The following is a 26105-nucleotide window of genomic DNA, read 5'->3' on the forward strand; positions in this document are numbered from 1 at the left end:
GGTAATCCTGAGGTAACTGAGGAAGGCTAGACCCAGGCTTCCCATGAACCCAGTCACTAGGCATTAGACGACACCCTGAAGGAGAAGACAGATTTGCTGATAGACTACCACCAGGGGGGGCTCCCACCACTCTCTGTGAAGGTTGAAGCCCAGGCTGACCTGCTCTGTTCATCATGGATACTGTGGTGTTTGTATCATAGGAACAGGAGGGTCTATCTCTATCAGCCCCAGGCCTTGCTCCATCCCTGCACTGAGACTGTGAAGAGAAGGGTCTGTGCTGCAGACTGGATCCCTGACTGGAGCCTCTGTCTCTCTGATGATCACCAGGATTGAGGTTGTTCAGTCCACCTGTCCATTGGTTGTGTTCTGTGTGGTGGTGGAGTCTCTGTCCCTCATGGTTCGGTCTCAGTTCCAACTCTTCAGAGGTCCAGTCTCTCCCACCAGTAACATTGGATATCAGGAGGTCTTCATGGACTGCAGACTGTCAACACAAGTTGTACAGAAGAGCATAAAAAAAGGTTTATATAAGAAACTGCTGTACACACAAACATGACATGACCCCTCTGCAGTCCTCTTTAGCTCAGTTAGTAGAGCATGTTAACCACAGTCAAGCCCACCTCTTAACAGTGTGGTTCAAGTAGGGAGGCGTGGGGTAAATTATTTACATTCAGCATCCCTCCAAGGGAAATTTTGTATATTCTTTCTATCAAAGATATCTACATATATTTCAGGATGTTGTGTATCCCTAGAAATAATCAGAATTCATCTAAACATTACTTTTGAAAACATAACTTGTCTAAATAAGAAAGTGGTCTCTTGGCACAATTTACCGCAAGTATGTGGTAAGTTGAGTCGCGGGACAGGGTAAGTTAAGCCTCCTACACATTTTTGTACTGAATGAAATATTACCACTACCTTTTTAAAACCATGTCTATCTTTATGTCCCAAACACAATCGCTTTTTTGTAATAAAAAATAAAAAAATTAAGCATTGTTTAACACAGGCTTATCACCTAACAAACACTTTTACCCTAGGCCCTGTTGTAACTTTATATCACAGTGATAATGCCTTGAATTACACCGGGGAATAAATCACTTCCATTGGATCAACTTCCCCAAGGCAAACATTTTGACGATATTAGCCCATACAGCTGCATGGATGCACTTTCATGCTATGTTTAGGACCTCAATCTTAGAGACCCCAAATGATGTATAGAACCATCTTAAAAATATCAATTTTGGCTAAGATACAAGCATTATGAAACCTCTAACATTCATTTGACAATCTTTTTTTTGGACTTTTTCCATGTTGTTTCTTCCTTCAGACTCCATGAAATTATGACCTATTTGGTAAAATGATTGTGTGTATGGTTACCTAGAAACAAGAGTGGCTGAACTTACCTCTTTGGCTCAACTTACTTAATGATTCAAGAATTAAGTATAATGTTTTGTTTCCACTGAGATAAGGGAAACTCAGCCCCTGCAATGATAGAAAAAAACTAGCCAGTCAGCACAGATTAAATGTTGTATTTAATTTAAACAAAATGGTCCTACACTCAATGTGAAGTACAGAACTTTTATTGCACAAAATAATATGTGACAAGTAGAATAACTTTTCTCAATATGGTAACACTTGACCTTTTCTGTAAATCTGGTACCCTCGCTTTGATAAAATTAATTTTAGAATACTTTGGAAAAGGTTCATCACATTACACACATCTTTACTACTTCATCTCAAGTAAACATTAATTCATTTCCTCATAAAACCCCAGCATCAAACAACAGGACAAGGTTGAAGCATTTTTACAGACACCGTCACACCAAACAGTGCCTTGCAAAAGTATTAATCCCCTTGGCGTTTTTCCTATTTTGTTGCATTACAACCTGTAATTTAAATAGATTTTTAGTTTATGTATTCACCCCCTTTGCTATGAAGCCCCTAATATGATCTGGTGCAACCAATTACCTCTAGAAGTCACATAATTAGTTAGATTGCACACAGGTGGACTTTATTTAAGTATCACATGATCTGTCACATGATCAGTGTGTATATATATATATATATATATACATACGCCTGTTCTGAAAGGCCCCAGAGACTGTAACACCACTAAGCAAGGTGCACCACCAAGCAAGCGACACCATGAAGACCAAGGAGCTCTCCAAACAGGTCAGGGGCAAAATTGTGGAGAAGTACAGATCAGGGTTGGGTTATAAAAAAATATCTGAAACTTTGAACATCCCACAGAGCACCATTTTTCAATCCATTATTAAAAAAAATGGAAATAATGTGGTACCACAACAAACCTGACAAGAGAGAGCCGCCAACCAAAACTCACAGACCAGGCAAGGAGGGCATTAATCAGAGACGCAACAAAGAGACCAAAGATAACCCTAAAGGAATTGCAAAGCTCCACAGCGGAGATTGGAGTATCTGTCCATAGGACCACTTTAAGCCGTACACTCCACAGAGCTGGGCTTTTCGGAAGAGTGGCCAGAAAAAAGCCATTGCTTAAAATAAATAAGCAAACACGGTGTTTGGTGTTCGCCAAAAGGCATGTGGGAGACTCCCCAAACATATGGAAGAAGGTACTCTGGTCAGAGCACACAAATTGAGCTTTTTGGCCATCAAGGAAAACTATGTCTGGCGCAAACCCAACACCTCTCATCACCTGGAGAACACCATCCCCACAGTGATGCATGGTGGTGGCAGCATCATGCTGTGGGGATGTTTTTCATCGGTAGGGACTGGGAAACTGGTCAGAATTTAAGGCATGATGGATGGTGCTAAATACAGGGAAATTCTTGAGGGAAACCTGTTTGTCTTCCAGAGATTTGAGAATGGGACGGAGGTTCACCTTCCAGCAGGACAATGACCCTAAGCATACTGCTAAAGCAACACTCAAGTGGTTTAAGGAAAACATTTAAATGGCCTAGTCAAAGCCCAGATCTCAATTCAATTGAGAATCTGTGGTATGACTTAAAGATTGCTGTACACCAGCAGAACCCATCCAACTTGAAGGAGCTGGAGCAGTTTTGCCTTGAAGAATGGGCAAAAATCCCAGTGGCTAGATGTGCCAAGCTTACAGAGACATACCCCAAGAGACTTGCAGCTGTTATTGTTACAAAAGGTAGCTCTACAAAGTCTTGACTTTGGGGGAGGTGAATAGTTGTGCACGCTCAAGTTCAGTTTTGTCTTATTTCTTGTTTGTTTCACAAGAAAAAATATTTTGCATTTTCAAAGTGGTAGGCATGTTGTTTAAATCAAATGATACAAACCCACAAAAATATATTTTAATTCCAGGTTGTAAGGCAACAAAATAAGTAAAAATGCCAAGGGGGTGAAAAGTTTCGCAAGCCACTATATCATCTACTCTGCCTCATCATACTCATTCTTTCCTCAGTTCACCTCATCCAGTTTCCAACTAAATCCAAAAACAACAATTGACTACAAACATACTAACTAGTACTACATTACATGTCACCACTATACTCTATACATGGGCCGTGTGCATTTTCTGCTGGTGTATCCTGAGGTAGCTCCTCTCTGAGAACCTCTTCCCACAGTATGTACAGGCAAACGGCCTCTCTCCCGTGTGGACCTTCAGGTGCATCTTTAGTTGGTGCTGGTGGGAGAACCTCTTCTCACACTGGGTGCAGCTGTAGGGTTTCTCCCCTGTGTGGACCCTCTGGTGCCTCTTCAGGTTTGACGAGTCCGAGAAACTGGCCCGGCACAGGTGGCAGCTAAACGGTTTCTCCCCCGTGTGCATCCTCTGATGGATCTCTACCTGTTTGGGGAAACTGAAGGCTTTCCCACAGAATGAACACGGGAAGCGCTTCTCTTTGGCCCTGCCACCTTTGCTGATTCCGTCTCTGCTTCTCTCATTTGTCAATGGGCTTGTGTAGCCATTTAGTGTTGAGGCGCTGGCATTGTCTGAGGTCTGGTTTAACATTAGGAGAGTGTGAGGACGAAGGCCAGGGAGTGTCTGTGTTGTTGCAGGGTCCATGTTCCAGTTGATAGATCCTATAGAAGGCAGGCTGAAGGCAGCATCTGTTAGGGGGTTAACCTGAGGTGCAATCAGTCTCTCTGAATCACAACTATAGGAGCAGGACGGAGCATCGCTAGCTGAGTCTGTGTCTGATCTCTCCCGCCGCATACCAACACCTCCCCATCCCCGTAGACCAAATCGACGCCTCGCTCTGGTCTCAGACAGTCTGTTGTCTTGGAGACTACGTTTGGTTGTTGTTTTGCATTCAATTGTCTGTTTCTGGTTGTGGTTAACAGTGTTGTTCCCCAGCCCAGAGTTGAGGACACTGTCCCATCTCCTGGCCTCCACTAAGTCGCATTTGGTCCGGGCCTGCTCGGTGATGATGTCCCCTGGGCCCTTGGCTGCACCCATCTGGATCTGGGAGTCCAAGATGGCCACCCAGTCTCCTCTGTTAGCCTCCAGCCAACTACCTTAAGGAAGAAGTAAAAAAATGGACTTTACAAACATGGCAGAGAACTTTACATATGGATTTTTTTGTCAATTACCATGTCAAGTTAATTGTATGTTTTTGTATGTAAACATAAGTTGTATTGATTTAATTTCACTATATCCAGGCGCATCACTATTCCCATTTTAGATCTATTACTGGTTATTACAGTGCATTCGGAAAGTATTCAGACCCCTTCCCCTTTTCCACATTTTTACGTTACAACCTTATTCTAAAATTGATTAAATAAATGTTTTAACTCGTCAATCTACACACAAGACCCCATAATGACAAAGCCAAAACAGGTTTTTAGAAATAAAGACACCTTATTTACATAAGTACTCAGACCCTTTGCTATGACACTCGAAATTGAACTCCGGTGCATTCTGTTTCCATTGATCATCCTTGATGTTTCTACAACTTGATTCGAATCCACCGGTGGTAAAACATTTTTTACATGATTTGGGAAGGCACACACCTGTCTGTATAAGGTCCTACAGTTGACAGTGAATGTCAGAGCAAAAACCAAGCCATGAGGTCGAAGGAATTGTCCATAGAGCTCCGAGACAGGATTGTGTTGAGGTGAAGATCTGGGGAAGGGTACCACAAATGTCTGCAGCATTGAAGGTCCCCAAGAACACAGTGGCCTCCATTATTCTTAAATGGAAGAAGTTTGGAACTGCCAAAACTCTTCCTAGAGCTGGCCGCCCGTTCAAACTGAACAATCTGGGGAGAAGGGCCTTGGTCAGGGAGGTGACCAAGAACCTGATGGTCACTCTGACAGTGCCCCAGAGTTCCTGTGTGGAGATGGGAGAAACTTCCAGAAGGACAACCATCTCTGCAGCACTCCACCAATCAGGTCTTTATGGTAGAATGGTCAGACGGAAGCCACTCAGTAAAAGGCACATGACAGCCCGCTTGGAGTTTGCCAAAAGGCACCTAAGGACTCTCAGACCATGAGAAACAAGATTCTCTGGTCTGATGAAACCAAGGACAATGACCCAGACCACACAGCCAAGACAACACAGGAGTGGCTTCGGGACAAGTCTTTGAATGTCCTTGAGTGGCCCAGCCAGAGCCCGGACTTGAACCTAATCTAACATCTCAGAGACCTGTAAATAGCTGTGCAGCGACGATCCCTATCCAACCTGACAGAGCTTGAGGATCTGCAGAGAAGAATGTGAGAAACTCCCCAAATAAAGGTGTGCCAAGCTTGTAGCGGTCATACCCAAGAAGACTTGAGGCTGTAATCACTGCCAAATGTCCATCACCTAAGTACTTAATACTTACAGTACCAGTCAAAAGTTTGGACACACCTACTCATTCCAGGGTTTTTCTTTATTTTTACATTGTAGAATAATAGTGAAGACATCAAAACTATGAAATAACACATATGGAATCATAGTAACCAAAAAAGTGTTAGAAGAATCTAAAATCTAAAATATTTTGATTTGTTTAAGTAGCCACCCTTTGCCTTGATGACAGCTTTGTACACTCTTGGCATTCTCTCAACCAGCTTCACCTGGAATGCTTTTCCAACAGTCTTGAAGGAGTTTCAAATAGCCCTTACACAGCTGGGAGGTGTTTGTTGGGTCATCGTCCTGTTGAAAAACAAATGATAGTCCCACTAAACCCAAACCAGATGGGATGGTGTATCACTGCAGAATGCTGTGGTAGCCATGCTGGTTAAGTGTGCCATGAATTCTAAATAAATCACTGACAGTATCACCAGCAAAGCACCATCACACCTCCTCCTCCATGCTTCACGGTGGGAACCACACATGCGGAGATCATTTGTTCACCTACTCTGCGTCACAAAGAATTTGGACTCATCAGATCAAAGGACAGATTTCCACCGGTCTAATGTCCATTTCTTGTGTTTCTTGGCCCAAACAAGTCTGTTCTTCTTATTGGTGCCCTTTAGTAGTGTTTTCTTTGCAGAAATTTGACGATGAAGGCCTAATTCAAGCAGTTGATGTTTGTTACTTGAACTCTGTGAAGCATTTATTTTGGCTGCAATCTGAAGTGCAGTTAATTGCCTATTTCTGAGGCTAGTAACTAATGAACTTATCATCTGCAGTAGAGGTAACTCTGGGTCTTCCTTTCCTGTGGCGGTCCTCATGAGAGCCAGTTTCATCATAGTGCTTGATGGATTTTGCGACTGCACTTGAAGAAACTGACCTTCATGTCTTAAAGTAATGATGGACTGTCGTTTCTCATTGCTTATTTGAGCTGTTCTTGCCAAATTATGGAGTTGGTCTTCTACCAAATAGGGCTATCTTCTGTATACCACCCCTACCATGTCACAACACAACTGATTGGCTCAAACACATTAAGAGGGAAAGAAATTCCACATTAACTTTTAACAAGGCCTGTTAATTGAAATGCATTCCATTCCACCTCATGAAGCTGGTTGAGAGAATGCCAAGAGTGTGCAAAGCGGTCATCAAGTCAAAGGCTACTTTGAAGAATCTCAAATGTAAAATATATTTTGATTTGTTTAACACAATGTTATTTCATAGTTTTGATGTCTTCACTATTATTCTACAATGTAGACGAAAACAGTGTTGAAGTTTAGCGCTCCAAAGCTCCTCGTCATTGAGGGAATTGACCCACTACTACTGTTAACTTGGTGCATCTGTCATCTCACTGAGTCTACCTTTAAACCTAACCTAATGACCTGACCCATCACCTTATGCATTACTGCCCCACCGTGGCAAGAAGTGACATCCCCAAGAACAGAAGTTATAAGTGGCTCCTAGCCTCCCACACACAGGCTACTTTGTCCCTAAAACAAAAAAATATAAAAACGAAATATAAATGTTTTTATAAAACTTCAAAGTGAGTAAATCAGTTCTGAAAACGAATTGAAACTGAATTTCAAATAAATCTTAAAACTAATATAAATAAAAACACAAAACTATAATAACCTTGGTATGTAGGCTATATGTACTTCTTACCTTGCTCCCCCATCTTTAGTCCACTCAGCAGATCAATGCTATCTGGTTCGTCTTCTATTGTCTCCTCTTTGACCAGCAGTAGATCAGGCTTCCCATCCTCCATGTCTACTGGCTGTAAGAGATACAGAGTGAGAGGATGTTGGATCAAGAAATCTGATATGAGCACCCTGCTATGGAGCATCTTCTGATTGGGCAATGAGTAATATGCAAATATGTCAGTTGATTTTGATTCATAGTCTTTTATGGTTTTATCATTCATAGACATGGTCCCACACTCAAGCACAGGGCCAGTATCCACAAAGAGTCTCAGAGTAGGAGTGCTGATCTAGGATCTCTCCATATAATCTTATCCATTATGATCTAAAAGGTTAAGCTGATCCTAGATCACTCCTGCTCTGAGAGGGTTTGTGGATACAGACCCTGACCTAATACCATTCAGACAGTAGTTCACAGTGGGCTCACCTCAGTGAGACTGTGTTTGGTCCTGTGCTGCTCAGCTGGTTCCTCTATGGGTTCAGGAGGAGGTGTAGTCAGGTTGTCCTCCATGACCATGTTCCCCTCAGGGTTCCCCAGACCCTCCTCCTTCACCAGCAGCACCTCTGGACTCTCCTCCTGGATGAGAGAGGTGATACAGATTACAGACATACACACCCCAGGTACATACACACAGATAATAAACACACTTTCAATATGTGGGGGCCATACTTGCGAACATTAGAACAAGTTAAATGTAGCTCTTTACACTCGTACCCGTATACAGGGTGAAAAATAGCAGATTTTGACTGATAAGCGCCTAAACTGGAATGCTATACAGTAACACGCTATACATGACGTCAGAGATCAAGGTCTCCACTTCACAGCGCAGTAATGGTTTTGACTGACAGCGGTTCTGAACTTGAACACCATGCGCGGCAAGAAGTTGACCCCATCCCTCCCGCTAATTGGGCAACTTTAGCCATTGTTTGTTGTTGTCTGAGTGAGGGAAATGCTGTACACAAAGAGGACTTCATGTATTTTGCAAGATGCAATGTTGAGGATTATAATAAATACCGCTTTGATGTCATACAAGCAAGCCAAACACCCATTAGTCCAAATGTGCACTTCACATATCATAAAACTCATGTAATATATACATCGTCAACGTTTCTGATCACTATGCTTGATGTACAAGATGACATGGCGTCATACCCTGGGTTCTTCTGACTCACAATAACATCTGCTAAATATGTGTATGCGACCAATAATGTGATTTTGAACAGAATGAGCCCGTTGTTTTAAGAAATTAGGCGGGGAACACGCATCTGAATGCACTTATGACTATTCTGTGCGCACCAAATGTATGATCTGCCTCTCTGATTTTCCTTGTGAACGCCAAAAACTGTAAGATCGTATTTTGTTACTTAGCTACCCATGTTGGCAATAGAACATTTCAAATTATGCCCACCTGAGCAGATTGTGATTTAAATGGACCGTTTCTGGAATGCGGGAACAGTAATTGTGTGATGGCGGGGATGCAGGGCTGTGTTCCAAAGAAAACAACTTGGTCTAGTTCCTCAACAGCACAGCTAGTAGAGCTCAAAATAGCACCTAATAGTTGATTATTCTTTGAGTCATAAAAGTGCATTGAAATAACGTAGGAACTGCGCACACTTTGGAGAGGTGTGTGGCCACTTGGAGATGCCATTTAGACCTCCCACTCAAACCCTTGTCAATTTTTTTTGTTTTATGTTGCGTTTTCCAGGAACATTCTTCGTTACTGAATGTATCCAAAGTATTTTCAGATTTAGTTATTAACAAATACGGCAAAAATTACAGTAAATGTACAAATAAAAAACACTAATCAACAGTTCATGTTTGGATTTAGTGTTGTCAGATTAACAGTTTTGTCCTCACCTTTAGTCTAATTTTCCCATAATGTCCAAACTGATCCTTTTTTATTGCTACCATGGTTATGCATATAGATTCCATATTTCTTCTGTAAGAAACATTTCAATTCGGCCCTATCCATATAGGCCAGGGGTGTCAAACTCATTCCATGAAGGGCCTAGTGTCTGCTGGTTTTAGTTTTTCCCTTCAATTAAGACCTTGACAACCAGGTGGGGGGGTCCTTACTAATTAGTGACCTTAATTCATCAATCAAGTACAAGGGAGGAGCGAAAACCTGCAGACACTCGGACCTCCATGGAATGAGTTTGACAAGTTACATAGGCCAATTCCCACAAGTGTAAGGGGTTAAGCCTCACCCATTAAAATGGTTGACGTAGTGGCACGTAATCAAAGGCTACACGTTAGCTGTTCCCATTACATAGGCTTGCACATTTAGCCCTATGCAAACCTCACCAGTTGGCCGTGATTATTTCCGGTAACAAATTCTGTATCAGTTTATCAACGATCTTAAACTTTTTCTCCACAAACCAATGGTATTTCTTAAAATAGGTCAACTTGGCCACCAGAGGGATACATTTAAACCTCCCAAATTCAAGGTTTACTTTTGTTCCTCTTCACTTGGTCTGTGTCAATATTGCATGATCATCTCATCCTTGACTAGGATACTTACGTTTTCGTATATATGACAAAATCCCACGTTTTTGCTTAATACGTTATTTATACATCCATGTGCTCTTACGGGAAAAATATGTAGGTCTATACAACATTTAAGTTTGTCGTACATAGTAAAAAAAGAACGTTGTAGGGAGCCTTATGGACTTGTCAAATAGCTGTCATGTACGGTAGCCATCATTGCTTTTCAGGTGACAGAGCTAAAGCGGTTGACTCGCAAACGACTCTGTTCATTATCTGCGGGTTCGAGAACTCCTTGCTTCAAGCATTTTTGTTAAAGGGAAATATTGTTCACTGCTGGCCCACACACGTGACGAAGTGGATGATTATAATCATGCATATATAACATTGTAGATGTAAGTGTAGGCCTACACGTCTATATAATTAAGCAATAAGGCCCGAGGGGGTGTGGTATATGGCCAATATACCACGGCTAAGGGCTGTTCTAACGCATGACGCAACGCGGAGTGCAACCTGTAATCCTACTCTATTATACTTTGTAATGCTCATTCAAGTCAAATAACACGTGACGAATTAGATGATTATACAAATGCATATAAAACATTGTAGGGCTACATTTAGGTGTACATGTCTATGTAATATAGCCTATGCAATATGATTATTAGGCAATGGCAGTGTTTGTCTGCAAGGCTGAAGAAAGATAGTCATTCTTAAGCTTAATTTTCAAGCTGTTGGCTACATCCCTTCAACACATGAACACAAATATAATTCTACATTTCAAAGGGGGGGGATTAATGTGAGATTCGAACCCTTGCAGATTGTGGAGCTAGGCACAGAGAGCAATTTGACCAGTCAGTTAATCAAAAACTACATCACGTGTATTTATCAGTACTGTTCAAGGACTGTTCCATGAACATGTATTGGAACACGGCCAACTACATTGACGATTTTCATTTGGCTGATACCGAATTTGTTACAGGAAATAATCACAGCCATCTGGTGAGGTTATCATAGGGCTACATGTGCATGTAAATGGGAACTGCTAACATGTAGCCTTTGATTACATGCTACTACTTCAAGGATTTGAATTTGCTGATACTTGAACTTCACCTTTAACGTCAACTTTTAATGTTCGCAAGTACGGCCCCAACGTGTTTACCCATCCCCAATACGTCGGAGTCCTATACTGTAGTTTCATTACATTTCATTATAGTACAACGGTCTGATTTTCATTTCATTACAGTACAACGGTTTGATTTGGTTGATCTTAGCTAGCTACATAGCCGTCTTTGCATCAAACATAATTGTGTAGTTATTGAGGTTCGCCAGCCAGCTATTTTCGCCCCAACGTAACGCAACGTAGCCAACACGGCTACCTAGCCAGCTTGCCACCGAATAGCAGCATTGTAGAAACGAGTGCATTACAACGTAACGACTTGATCAGTGTAGTGTTGGCTGACTACACAGTTGTCTTTGCTATCTTTGATTTGCATTTGTCGATCTTAGCTAGCTACTTAGCTGGCTACATAGCCGTCTTTGTATCGGTGATAATTGTGTAGTTATCAAGGTTCGCTGAGGTTCGCTAGCCAGGTATTCTCGCCCTAACGTAACGTAACGTAGTAAACCCTGCTAGCTAGCCAGCTAGCCACCAATTAGCAGCACTGTAGAAACGATTACATTACAACGGAACGACTTGACTTGTGTAGTGTTAGCTAGCTACATAGTTTTCTCTGCTATCTTTGTATCTAAGATAATTGTGTAGCTTTGAGTAATTATCGGTTAGCTAGCCAGCTATTTTTTCGCCTGCCGCGCTGTCGTCCTCCTACCTAGCCAACGCTGCTAGCTAGCCAACTTCTACCGAATAGCAGCACTGTAGAAACTTACATTACAACGGAACGACTTGATTAGCGTAGTGTTAGCTAGTTGTCTTTGCTGTCCTTGTATCCACGATAATTGTGTAGTTTAGAGAAATTTAGTGAAATTGTCGAGGTTACCTAGCCAGCTTCACTTTCAACAACGTAGCCACTGCTAGCCAGGCTACTTCACCAGCCAGCAGTACTATATCATTTTAGTCAATAAGATCTTGTATTTTATTTTTATTTTTTTGCAACGTAAGCTTGACTTTCTGAACATTCGAGACGTGTAGCCCACTTGTCATTCTAATCTCCTTTGCATTAGCGTAGCCTCTTCTGTAGCCTGTCAACCATGTGTCTGTCTATCCCTGTTCTCTCCTCTCTGCACAGACCATACAAACGCTTCACACCGCGTGGCCGCGCCCACCCTAACCTGGTGGTCCCAGCCCGCACGACCCACGTGGAGTTCCAGGTCTCCGGTAGCCTCTGGAACTGCCGATCTGCGGCCAACAAGGCAGAGCTCATCTCAGCCTATGCGTCCCTCCAGTCCCTCGACTTCCTGGCACTGACGGAAACATGGCTCACCACAGATAACACTGCTACTCCTACTGCTCTCTCTTCGTCTGCCCACGTGTTCTCGCACACCCCGAGACCGTCTGGTCAGCGGGGTGGTGGCACCGGGATCCTCATCTCTCCCAAGTGGTCATTCTCTCTTTCTCCCCTTACCCATCTGTCTATCGCCTCCTTTGAATTCCATGCTGTCACAGTTACCAGCCCTTTCAAGCTTAACATCCTTATCATTTATCGCCCTCCAGGTTCCCTTGGAGAGTTCATCAATGAGCTTGATGCCTTGATAAGCTCCTTTCCTGAGGACGGCTCACCTCTCACAGTTCTGGGTGACTTTAACCTCCCCATGTCTACCTTTGACTCATTCCTCTCTGCCTCCTTCTTTCCACTCCTCTCCTCTTTTGACCTCACCCTCTCACCTTCCCCCCCTACTCACAAGGCAGGCAATACGCTTGACCTCATCTTTACTAGATGCTGTTCTTCCACTAACCTCATTGCAACTCCCCTCCAAGTCTCCGACCACTACCTTGTATCCTTTTCCCTCTCGCTCTCATCCAACACTTCCCACACTGCCCCTACTCGGATGGTATCGCGCCGTCCCAACCTCCGCTCTCTCTCCCCCGCTACTCTCTCCTCTTCCATCCTATCATCTCTTCCCTCTGCCCAAACCTTCTCCAACCTATCTCCTGATTCTGCCTCCTCAACCCTCCTCTCCTCCCTTTCTGCATCCTTTGACTCTCTATGTCCCCTATCCTCCAGGCCGGCTCGGTCCTCCCCTCCCGCTCCGTGGCTCGACGACTCATTGCGAGCTCACAGAACAGGGCTCCGGGCAGCCGAGCGGAAATGGAGGAAAACTCGCCTCCCTGCGGACCTGGCATCCTTTCACTCCCTCCTCTCTACATTTTCCTCTTCTGTCTCTGCTGCTAAAGCCACTTTCTACCACTCTAAATTCCAAGCATCTGCCTCTAACCCTAGGAAGCTCTTTGCCACCTTCTCCTCCCTCCTGAATCCTCCTCCCCCTCCCCCCCCCTCCTCCCTCTCTGCAGACGACTTCGTCAACCATTTTGAAAAGAAGGTCGACGACATCCGATCCTCGTTTGCTAAGTCAAACGACACCGCTGGTTCTGCTCACACTGCCCAACCCTGTGCTTTGACCTCTTTCTCCCCTCTCTCTCCAGATGAAATCTCGCGTCTTGTGACGGCCGGCCGCCCAACAACCTGCCCGCTTGACCCTATCCCCTCCTCTCTTCTCCAGACCATTTCCGGAGACCTTCTACCTTACCTCACCTCGCTCATCAACTCATCCCTGACCGCTGGCTACGTCCCTTCCGTCTTCAAGAGAGCGAGAGTTGCACCCCTTCTGAAAAAACCTACACTCGATCCCTCCGATGTCAACAACTACAGACCAGTATCCCTTCTTTCTTTTCTCTCCAAAACTCTTGAACGTGCCGTCCTTGGCCAGCTCTCCTGCTATCTCTCTCAGAATGACCTTCTTGATCCAAATCAGTCAGGTTTCAAGACTAGTCACTCAACTGAGACTGCTCTTCTCTGTATCACGGAGGCGCTCCGCACTGCTAAAGCTAACTCTCTATCCTCTGCTCTCATCCTTCTAGACCTATCGGCTGCCTTCGATACTGTGAACCATCAGATCCTCCTCTCCACCCTCTCCGAGTTGGGCATCTCCGGCGCGGCCCACGCTTGGATTGCGTCCTACCTGACAGGTCGCTCCTACCAGGTGGCGTGGCGAGAATCTGTCTCCTCACCACGCGCTCTCACCACTGGTGTCCCCCAGGGCTCTGTTCTAGGCCCTCTCCTATTCTCGCTATACACCAAGTCACTTGGCTCTGTCATAACCTCACATGGTCTCTCCTATCATTGCTATGCAGACGACACACAATTAATCTTCTCCTTTCCCCCTTCTGATGACCAGGTGGCGAATCGCATCTCTGCATGTCTGGCAGACATATCAGTGTGGATGACGGATCACCACCTCAAGCTGAACCTCGGCAAGACGGAGCTGCTCTTCCTCCCGGGGAAGGACTGTCCGTTCCATGATCTCGCCATCACGGTTGACAACTCCATTGTGTCCTCCTCCCAGAGCGCTAAGAACCTTGGCGTGATCCTGGACAACACCCTGTCGTTCTCCACCAACATCAAGGCGGTGGCCCGTTCCTGTAGGTTCATGCTCTACAACATCCGCAGAGTACGACCCTGCCTCACACAGGAAGCGGCGCAGGTCCTAATCCAGGCACTTGTCATCTCCCGTCTGGATTACTGCAACTCGCTGTTGGCTGGGCTCCCTGCCTGTGCCATTAAACCCCTACAACTCATCCAGAACGCCGCAGCCCGTCTGGTGTTCAACCTTCCCAAGTTCTCTCACGTCACCCCGCTCCTCCGCTCTCTCCACTGGCTTCCAGTTGAAGCTCGCATCCGCTACAAGACCATGGTGCTTGCCTACGGAGCTGTGAGGGGAACGGCACCTCAGTACCTTCAGGCTCTGATCAGGCCCTACACCCAAACAAGGGCACTGCGTTCATCCACCTCTGGCCTGCTCGCCTCCCTACCACTGAGGAAGTACAGTTCCCGCTCAGCCCAGTCAAAACTGTTCGCTGCTCTGGCACCCCAATGGTGGAACAAACTCCCTCACGACGCCAGGACAGCGGAGTCAATCACCACCTTCCGGAGACACCTGAAACCCCACCTCTTCAAGGAATACCTAGGATAAAGCAATCCTTCTGCCCCCCCCCCCCCCCCTTAAAATGATCTAGATGCACTATTGTAAAGTGGCTGTTCCACTGGATGTCATAAGGTGAATGCACCAATTTGTAAGTCGCTCTGGATAAGAGCGTCTGCTAAATGACTTAAATGTAATGTAAATGTAGTTACAGAATGACTTCATTGTTCAACTCATCATGGACATAAATATGATGTTGTGGATAAAGATAAGGCAGTGATGATAAGTCAAAAGTCAGACATGTGACTTAACTATTTTGATGTGTACAGTAGGTGTTTGTTTGTGTAGGTATATTTAGTAAGTGTATATTGGTGATAAAGTGCTGTTGGGTGTATGCATAACAGGGTGAGGTGTATACTAAAGAGTGAATGAAAGTCTTAGTATGAAGTCTCATTTTGTGTTTATTAAACATAAGTTTTAAATAAACCATATGAAAACCACACATAGACATGATAAACTGGATAAATTCTCATTAAAAGTGTCTTGGGTGAAAAACAAAGTAGTTCAATGAACGTAATGAAATAGGCATTTGAACATCATATAGCCTACACAGTAGAAACACAATATGTAACAGACTTTAGGCATATGTGGCTTATACACAGTGTACAAAACATTAGGGAGACCTGCTCTGTCCATGGCATAGACTGACCAGGTGAAAGCTATGATCCCCCTACTGAAGTCACCTGTTAAAATCACTTCAGATCAGTGTAGATGAAGGGGAGGAGACAGCTTAAGGAAGGATTTTAAGCCTTGAGGTAATTGAGATATGGATTGTGTGTGTGTGTGTGCCATTCAGAGGGTGAATGTGCAAGACAAAATATTTAAGTCCCTTTGAACAAACGGGGTATGGTAGGACATCCAGCCAACTTGACAAATGTGGGAAGCATTGGAGTCAGCATCCCTGTTGAACGCTTTCGACACCTTGTAGTGTCCATGCCTCAACGAATTGAAGCTGTTCTGAGAGGAAAGGGGGGTGTAACTCGATAGTAAGAAGGTGTTCCTAATGTTTTGTACACTGAATGTATGTCACAATGTGTGTGTATTTATTGGTGATCGCCATTAGCTGCTGCCAAGTGAATGGTTTGTCCCAAATACATTGCTTTTAGTTTTTTAATATTTAGTACTAGCTTATTACTTGCCACCCATTCTAAAACTGACTGCAGTTCTTTAAGTGTTGCAGTGATTTCACTTGCTGTGGTAGCTGACGTGTATAATGTTCAGTCATCAGCATGCATGTACCTTATTTGCCAAACAGCCAACTTTTTGTCCTCCTTTTTCTTAATATCTCAAAAGGTATTGCCAGTATCAAATCCTAAACTTATATTTCTACCTAACTACCTAGTAATCAATTTGGTAAAGTTCTGCCTACCGCGTAGTATGGTTGACATGCATTATGCTCTTCAACTCTTGATGGTTGCTTTGCACAGTCCTGTAACCATCATCCCACCAGTTTCTAAACTTTGAGGCATGTCACTTCGCCATTCACCTCGCATAGCCCCCCACTAAGTGTGGACTGTTTTCTTAACCACAACTGGATGGATCCATAAAGAATTACTGTGGGAATAAATATCACTGAATGACAAAAAATAATGGAATAAAGTAGGCTAATGCAATTGAAGGCACGTATCAAATTGTTGCTTGATGAAACTCCCAAAGTCTTCCAATCGGTGGTAATACATTTGAAGCAATAGCCTACCCACGTGGTCAACTAAATCATAATTTCAGCACCATTTTGATTGGGACTGCACCCTCGTGCTGCTTGAGACAAGCGTTGGGACTCGTCTTGATAAATCAATGTCAGATTTTTGTTTTCATTGAACCTCCGTTTGGATATTGGTTAGGCTACAATTAGACTGGGGAAATGTTAGCTATGTTGAGGTGTGTGCTGCTCATGATCATGTTGTATAGTTGGCTCATTTATTTGAAAATGGCAGCATGTAATATAGGCCTATGCAGTGTAACAAGTGGATTATTTTGCTCTTCTCTAGCAGTTGCTTAGTACGCCTAGACTGAGTTCAGACTTGTCTCAGGCTAATTGGTTTCTGGCTGAGCAAATCAGAAACCTATAGCATTCAATAATGTAGTCTAATTCAAGTGTAGACCTATTATTTTGCTTGATCGCGTATAGGCAACTCCAAAAGCCTGCGGAGATTATGAAATATGAAGTCAACTTTTATTTTCTATCAGTATCACGATGAAGATAAGACCCTACTCCTGCTCCCTAACAAAGTGGAGCTAGAGTAGGAAATAGATGAAACGTGGATCAAAAAGGCATGGGCTTGGGCTCTGTTTCAGAATATCACTTTTTTATATGACAGAGGTTGTGTAGGAAATATATTATTTGTATTTTATTCTTACTATAAAATACATGTGTGTTGACTGAATGGGGTGAGTTTAATGAACTATTGACTTAATTCATTTGTATGTAACATAATTAAACTCTGCTAAGCCTATTCTATTCCTTTGAAAATACATTTGATTAGTCTAATGTATTTATTTTTGATGGTGTATATTCAATGGATTTATTAAAATAACGCCCACAAGCATCTGCACACCACTACTACAACTCATCACCTGCATGCCGGCATGCGCACAGGAGGTATATAAGGCGAATGCAGGCAAGAATGTGGTAAAAATGTGCCTGTTTGTAAGGGGGTCATATAAACATTGCCCCATTTTTTTTTTACAAGCAAAATACCATAAATCTGTGAAAGCAGTAAGACACACAGGCTTTACTCAGTGCCAGCTCATTAGTAAAGATAAAAAAAAAAAAAGGGGCCTAGACAACTGCCCTGAGGAATGCCCGACTACCTGGATTATGTTGGAGGCTTCCATTCAAAGAAATGTAACTCTCAATCCACAAATTAGCAGAGCATGTAAAGCCATAACATGCATTTTTCCAGCATCAAATTATGATCGATAATGCCAAAATCTGCACTCAAGTCTAACAAAACATCTCCCATAAGCTTCTTATTATCAATTTCTTCCAGCCAATCATCATTGCGAAAGTGCATGTTGAGTGCCCTTCCCTATAAGCATGCTGAAAGTCAGTTGTTAATTTGTTTATTGTGAAATAGCATTGTATCTGGTAAAACACAATTTGTTTCAAAAAGTTTAAGGGTTGGTAGCAGGTTGATTGCTCGGCTGTTTGAGTTTGCAAAGGGTGCTTTGCTATTCTCGGGTAGCGGAATTACTTTTGCTTCCCTCCAGGCCTGAGGGCACTTACTTTCCTGAAGGCTTAGATTGAAGAGATAGCAAATAGGAGTGGCAATATAGTCCGTTACCATCCTCATTCAAGTTGTCACGTGCAATATTCAAACCAGGAATATTCAACACTGAAATTTGTTACTTTCGCTACTCCAAATGCATCTGTGGATCTTTTCTGCTGACAACAATGAAAAGTAATCTTTGTCTTTAATGCAGGGTTTGATCTAAACGTAATAAGCTATAACATAGAATGGTTTCTAGTTTATAGAGTAGAATGGTTTTTCTGCTGGTGTATCCTAAGGTATCTCCTCTCTGAGAACCTCTTCCCACAGTGCGGACAGGCGAAAGGCCTTTCTCCCGTGTGGACCTTCAGGTGCCTCTTTAGGCTGCCAGCCTGGGTGAAGCGCATGTGACACTGCGGGCAGCTGTAGGGTTTCTCCCCTGTATGGACCCTCTGGTGCCTCTTCAGGTCACTAGACTGGGTAAAGCGCATATGACACTGGGTACAGCTGAAGGGTTTCACCCCTCTGTGGACCCTCTGGTGCCTCTTCAGGTCACTAGACTGGGTGAAGCGTATGTGACACTGGGTACAGTTGAATGGTTTAACCCCTTTGTGGACCCTCTGGTGGATCTCCACCTTCTGGGGGCTGCTGAAGCCTTTGTTACAGAACATGCAGAGGAACCGATTCTCTTTACTATTGCCTGATGTTGCTCCCCCTCCCGGAGCCTGGGCTCTAGCCCTGTCGTTTGAGTGCAATACCTGATCGAAAAGGACGCGGCCGTTTGAATCGGAAGGCCCCATCGACGTGGACACTGGGTCACAGTCCCCGAACGTGTATAAAGGGGAGTGGGTCGCGACATTTGAATTTGTCTCCAAGCTTTCCCTGTAATCTAAGAAATATTTTTCCTGTGAGTGTCTGTCTCCTAGGTGACTATCTGCATTCCATGTGGGAGAAATGTCGCCCTCCACTTTCACAGTCACATCATTTACGACTAGACCCTCCACTTTCTTATCTTGGCACCCTTCAGAGTACACACTACTACTGTACTGGTTCCAGTCCCCTCTAGACAGATCAGTCTGTGTCTCTAAACCCAAGGGCATGTTGCCAGGGTCCATCTCTGTAGAGTAAGAAGAAAGCGTATCCTCACCGCCAGTGTCTAACACATCACCATCCTCACGGGAATGAACCATCCTCTCGTTCTGGTGAAATACCGGTACATAGTCTGAGCCGGGAGCAGGACAGCCCAGTCTCCACAGCCCAAGTCTCTCTGGGTCTGATCTGTGGTCAGATCCTGTGTGTAAGAGCCTGTGTGTTACGGTTAAAGTCTTGGTGTCTGTCTCGGAATTGAGGACGGAGTTCAGCGTTCCACTGACCTCCATGACGCTGCATCGAGTCCTGGGTTGTGCTGGGGCGTTGGTGGGGTCCTCCGTAGCTACATGGGGCGCTACAGTTGCTCCAGTCTGGATGTCTCTGCTGTGCCGCGGGTTCTCCTCTCCTTCAGACCTCTCCTGCTTGACCTCAGGACCTGCAGCCTCTGCATCTGCAGACTGACACAAGAGAGGAGGTTATCAATACATGAGTTAAATTGGATAACAAAGAGTATGTTTACATGCACAGTAAAAAGTATATATTAAATTGATTATGGCAGTAGGCAGATTATGCAATACCGTAATTGCTGGACTATTAAGCGCACCTGAATATAAGCCGTACCTGAAACTGAAATTTTTACAAATATGTATTTTGTACATAAATAAACCGCACATGTCTATAAGCCGCAAGTGCCTACCGGTACATTGAAACAAATGAACTTTACACAGCCTTTAAACGAAACACGGCTTGTAACAAAAATAAATAGGCTTTTAAACGAAACACGGCTTGTAACAAAAATAAATAGGCTTTAACGAAACACGGCTTGTAACAAAAATAAAAAATAAATAGCAGTAAACAGTTGCCTACCAAGAAAGTCAAACTTCATTGCGGTGGCGATTGTTTTGGCTTTCAGTCGGATCTGCACAGTTCCAACGTCTTATCATCGACTCATTAAGGCCAAGCTCCCGTGCAGCAGCTCTATTTCCTTTTCCAACAGCCAGATCGATCGCCTTCAACTTGAAAGCTGCATCATATGCATTTCTCCGTGTCTTTGCCATGATGAGGGTGACAAAATGACTACCGTAATCAGAATGATGGCAAGTTTGAGCGCGCTCGATTTACGTCACATTATGTGACGGTGCTCAGTTTTTTGGCGGCATGAATCTTGTGAAAAAAGAAAAAAAAACAAATTAGCCGCGTCATTGTATAAACCGCGAGGTTCATAGCGTGGGAAAAAAGTAGCGGCTTATAGTCCGGAAATTACGGTAGTAGTTATGGAAACACCTTACTCTGCTTATCTTAATCGCCTTAAGGTCAAAATCGAAGTAAGCATACGCCGATTAAAAGACCTGGTTTTCTGAGCAATCTTTTGAATTATTAGGACATGTAAACACCTTAAAATCGGTGTTCCAGTGGTGTATTTGATCTGCGCATATACTAACACCAGCCGAGCGAGCCTCCCTCTGTGGATAGTCAGATTAATATAATAGTTAAATCAAAACGTTGACATGCTATGCAAGAAAAACGATTTCCCTAATAATCCTGTTTACATGGACACATCTCAAAGGCTACCGTTTGGCACTCTGATAAATGTAGAAAATCACCAATCAAAATAAACATTATATCACGCTATTTTTTGGAAGCATATTTGATTCTGAATTGGGACATGTAAAGTTTGTTTGTGAAAACTACTTCTAAGATGCATACATTCAGTTGATCCAAACTCACTTCACTAGAGCTAATAAATCACATTATTGTGTGCATGTAACTGTACACAATGTCGTAGGGAAGTCTCACAAGCTCCCCTATGGCAGATAAATAAGGATGTACATGTAAGCAAGTGAATAGCTGAGGGGAGCCTTTCTGAAATAAAAGGGCCACATTTGATTTACAAATAGCACATTTTATGCAACACTAATACACTGACCTCTATCACGATAACGTTCTGGGTTGAGGTTTTACTCTCCTCATCAACAGTGATTGGTTGGTCATCTCTCCATGTATCGTGTCCCACTGGCTTCACAATGCTCCTGTGGCCTCCAGTGAGATGTCCTTCACCTGAGTGTGTGATCGGGGGAAAAGAGGTGGTTAGGTTAGGGGGGGGGGTTAATATCTTCTGTTTATCAGGGGGAGTTGCAGCACCCCTACTTCCCGTGGTTATGTTGACACTGTCTACAATTGGCAAAGATGTAAGGTAACACTTCTCATAACTTCTTGATATACTATTTATTGATTTCATGCATCACATTGTTTTCATTGAGTAAATAATAGGAAATGCAGTAAATCAAGATTTTGGTTAGAATATGATAGCCATGTTGCACAAAGACACAAAGTAATCATACTATCCAAAAACTGGCTAAGACCCAATTCTGGGTAAAACATCTGAACACGTGCAGAGGGAAACAGGGCGACATACAATGAGCTATATACAAGCATTTCGCTGCAACCGCAATAACATTTAAAAGTGTATGTGACCAATACAATTTGATGTTAACTGCGACAGGCCGCGCAGCCTCAGACTTCTGTAAAATGTACCTCTTGCCATTCCTCTGTATCGGTCAAGGATCTTGACACTGCTGGGACGACTGGCGAGAACGCGCTCTCGTATTGTCCTCTCTGCGCGCTCCCGTGCCACCTTCAGTTCTAGTAGTTTTCTCCGCAATGCCCTGTTTTCTTTCTGGCTTTGAGTTATTTCTAAACGAAACACCGCATAGTCGTCGTCTACAAGTTTACAGATCTCTGCCACTGCTGCATTCGCTAGCACCTCCAAGATGGAGGCTATTTGAGTGTGAAAACCCATACAGTTAGCCATTGTTAGCAGCTAATTAGCGTTACCGAGATATATCTATCAACCAAGTCCTGTCTCCAATGCGAATTAAATGCTGCTTGGTGTATGTACCTGATGCTGTGCTGTTAAATTAGTCATATGTTTCAGTTCCATGGTGTTAATAAATGTCAAACTTGGTACCGTTGTGACTAGATGCAGTACAGCTGCGGACGAGATTTACAATTGATCTACCGCGAGAGTTTGGACTAATGATGAGTCGGATATCGCTTAGATTTGCTCAAATAAAAAATCAAGAGCACGCCAGCGTGTAGTCCTAAAACCCGGAAATAAGTTACCTCTGGTTCTTTCAGCCAGCCTTGTGGGAAAACTGAATGGGGAAAGGATAGGGACCGAAAATAAGGTCTGAGGAAATAAACTATAATGTATAAAATTAATCGTCAGCGCACAGATACAGTATAACCAAACCAATTTGTCCTGCTAAATGCCAATGCAGCCTAAGTGTGGTATTTCAAATAAACCTATTGACCACCCGTTATCTGCACACATTGGCCGTTCTAGCTTGTATGGCTCCCTGGGCGAACCCCCCTCCTGCACTAACTGTAATTTTTATTCAGACATTTGGAACAACACAAATAAATAATCATAACATTTAAAACTAAATCAATATACAAAAAATAATACTCATTTCAAAAAGTAACAGAGACAAATAGAAACAAATGTGTTGATTTGTCACTCGAGTGTCAATAAAAAACCCATCCCCCAACACTGTCAACCAAGAGTTAAGACTAAACCAATTCACCTTGGGTGTGCAGACTGGCGTTATATGAACGATTTCACACAAACCAGAAAAAAATGACATATGTCTGTGACTTTATATCTCCCTCACTAACTTGAAACATTAGCTATCTGAGCAGCTAACCAATCGCTGCAGCTGTAAATAGCCCATCCAATCTACCTACCTCATCCCCATATTGTTTTTGACTTTTTTGCTCTTTTCCACACCAGTATTTCTACTTGCGCATCATCATCTGCACATCTATCACTCCAGTGTTAATTTGCTAAATTGTAATTACTTCGCTACTATGGCCTATTTATTGCCTTACCTCCTCATGCCATTTGCACACACTGTATATAGACTTTTTTCTATTGTGTTATTGACTGTACGTTTGTCTATTCTATGTGTAACTCTGTGTTGTTTGTGTTGCACTGCTTTGCTTTATCTTGGCCAGGTCGCAGTTGTAAATGAGAACTTGTTCTCAACTGGCCTACCTGGTTAAATAAATGTGAAATAAAACTAAAACTATATATTCACAGTATTATGAATGAATTGTGGTTTATTTGGTAGCATTTCATAGTGTGACTGATTTTACTAATTGCTTTAGTACTGTACAAAGTTAGAGGTGTGCTATTTGATAGATTCTCCTGCTCCCCCTACCTCGGGCTTCCAGTGGCAGAAACACCAACGTTTTGCTGTATTTATTTGAAAGGAACCATTGATGTGCCACATTTGCTTAATGCCATGATATGTTTATTCGCCCGAAAAGGATTGTATACTTTGATCTGTATTTTGCCAACCCAATCTCATACTTCTGAGTGGGAGACCTTCCCAGGCAGTAGCCTGCCCAGCTCACAAACTAGAATCAGGGCGCCCACTCCGACAAGGTTAATTGACCCATAGTCTCACACGGTGACATGATATCATTGACGTGACGTGCAAATGTGCGGGTGCCCCGTGCCTCCCCGGCAAGATGCCGCCCGGGGTGGCTGCCCATGTTGCCAATACCTAAATCCGCCACTGTCTGCACATTGTTTTCCTGCCTCTAGCTGCTTTTGCCATAGCAAAAGTGATATCCAGTCATATCATGAACTCATACATTCCTCTTTGGATGTGTTATGTATGAGTTCATGATATTTTGATGTGCTATATTTCCAATATTGTCAATTAAGGTGACCAGATTTTGGAAATGAGAATTGGGGAAATGTGTTGTTTTTTTTGCACTATGAATGACTTGATTAGATAACTCATTATTTGGGTTGATTTGGGTTCGACCATATCATGGGCTGGTGCTACCAGCTGTAAAAGTTTGTGACACCAGGAGAAAATTAGTTGGCGGCGCTCAGTGATGTGGGCTGGTGTGGATAAAATGCTAGGCCCGAATTCTTTGTCCCAGTCCGCCCTGAAAAAACCCATCGCACTCCTTCAGTCACATTTCAATTCAAGTTACATCCCTACTAAACAGGCTCAGGGGCCTGTGAGGGTAAAACATCCTTTACCTGGATTTATTGCAATGCCTCGGCTGTAAACAAAAGTATGGATGAAGTGAATTTCTTCACTCGATCTACCATACGGGTCAAAGTGCACCAACCACTCCTCCAACTTCCTCAGGTATTACATCTGCACGTACTTTATGCGCCACCCCAGAGATAACCCCCTTGATAGGCGCTCTGCTTTGAAGATCCATGCACAAAACATTCCATTCATTTCTTGAGGCCTAATGCACGCTTCTTCTGCTCCATTTACACACACAAAATGTGACCCTTACTGGCACCACTTCACCCAACGCCTCATGCATGACATTTATCGAGACTTCAAACGGATCTCCCAGGTTCCATTAGTTCAAAATCCTTACTCCAACTAAAAACGAGTCTAGGAGTTTCTTATTTTCCACCACAACTTTACTTCTCTTGTTTCCTTTCTTGTTCTCAACTGTAACCCAATAACAACATGATTTCTCATTTTTGTTGTACATAAAGGAACAGGTTTCACCTGATTATGCCAAATAATGTTGGGGAAAGGAGTGCTAAAGGTGTTATAACCAAAGAGGGACATTATATTTGTTATGAATAGAACATAGCCAAAACCAAATTCAGAGGGGAAATATGGTGTTACACTTCGAGTGTTTCAGCTATCGGTAAATCCATTTGAATTTAATCACTTTTTGATAGCATCCCTTTTTATTTGAACAAAACCCATGGTAAAAGTGCTCAGAAAGTAACTTTTTGGATATGAATACCAAAACATTCAAGCAATAAAGGTGCTCAAAGTTTACCCATTTTGCATACCCCACCATACCATGAGAATTCCATGTTTTCATCAGTGGAAAAGATAGACGGTTGAGATTGATATTTAAGGCCTCCCGGGTGGCGCAGTGGTCTAGGGCACTGCATCGCAGTGCTAACTGTGCCACCAGAGTCTCTGGGTTCGCGCCCAGGCTCTGTCGCAGCCGGCCGCGACCGGGAGGTCCGTGGGGCGACGCACAATTGGCATAGCGTCGTCCGGGGTAGGGAGTGTTTGGCCGGTAGGGATATCCTTGTCTCATCGCGCTCCAGCGACTCCTGTGGCGGGCCGGGCGCAGTGCGCGCCAACCAAGGGGGCCAGGTACACGGTGTTTCCTCCGACACATTGGTGCGGCTGGCTTCCGGGTTGGAGGCGCGCTGTGTTAAGAAGCAATACGGCTGGTTGGGTTGTGCTTCGGAGGACGCATGGCTTTCGACCTTCGTCTCTCCCGAGCCCGTACGGGAGTTGTAGCGATGAGACAAGGTAGTATTTACTAGCGATTGGATACCACGAAAATTGGGGAGAAAATGGGATAAAAAAAAAATTAAAAAAAGAGATTGATATTTAAAAGCTTACAAACAGGGTTGTCAAACTATTTTAGAATTTCTGGAGATTTATTTTATATTTTAAAATTATGTATTAATAAAAAGTAAATTATCTAAACCTGTAATCAGATTTTTTTCATATTTGCATCTTGGCCTATTTTTACATAATCTAAAATGTTTGTGTTGTGCCCGCCGTCAGGTGAGACACAACATGCTGTTGAATACAGGGTGGTGTCATGTGTTGGATGATAAATGTACTAAAATGTAAACTTTCAAATGGTACCAGAAAGATGGTTGGAGGTCACAT

At 43.4% G+C, this 26105-nt stretch overlaps 1 protein-coding gene across 1 annotated transcript; it reads right to left on the minus strand.

Moving 5' to 3' along the window:
* Positions 1–1561: 1561 nt before the first annotated feature.
* Positions 1562–22455, minus strand: LOC129841451 (uncharacterized). Its single transcript, XM_055909719.1, has 6 exons — positions 21943–22455; positions 21335–21465; positions 19692–19865; positions 7898–8047; positions 7436–7547; positions 1562–4458 (listed from the first exon to the last, which is right to left on the minus strand). The coding sequence occupies exons 1-6, from the start codon at positions 22217–22219 to the stop codon at positions 3494–3496; spliced, it is 1809 nt and encodes a 602-aa protein (XP_055765694.1). The 5' UTR covers positions 22220–22455; the 3' UTR covers positions 1562–3493.
* Between the last annotated feature and the right edge of the window lie 3650 nt (positions 22456–26105).

This window comes from Salvelinus fontinalis, chromosome 42, assembly GCF_029448725.1.
Source record: "Salvelinus fontinalis isolate EN_2023a chromosome 42, ASM2944872v1, whole genome shotgun sequence".
Taxonomy (NCBI): domain Eukaryota; kingdom Metazoa; phylum Chordata; class Actinopteri; order Salmoniformes; family Salmonidae; genus Salvelinus; species Salvelinus fontinalis.

What these genes read in the sequence shown, in the direction of transcription:
- LOC129841451 (XM_055909719.1), bottom strand. Translation starts at nt 22,219, where the DNA reads ATGGCTAACTGTATGGGTTTTCACACTCAAATAGCCTCCATCTTGGAG. An exon ending in AGAACGTTATCGTGATAGAG is followed by an intron (nt 19,866 to 21,334) that starts GTCAGTGTATTA and finishes CTCTTGTGTCAG; the next exon opens with TCTGCAGATGCAGAGGCTGC. An exon ending in CCAAACACAGTCTCACTGAG is followed by an intron (nt 7,548 to 7,897) that starts GTGAGCCCACTG and finishes TATCTCTTACAG; the next exon opens with CCAGTAGACATGGAGGATGG.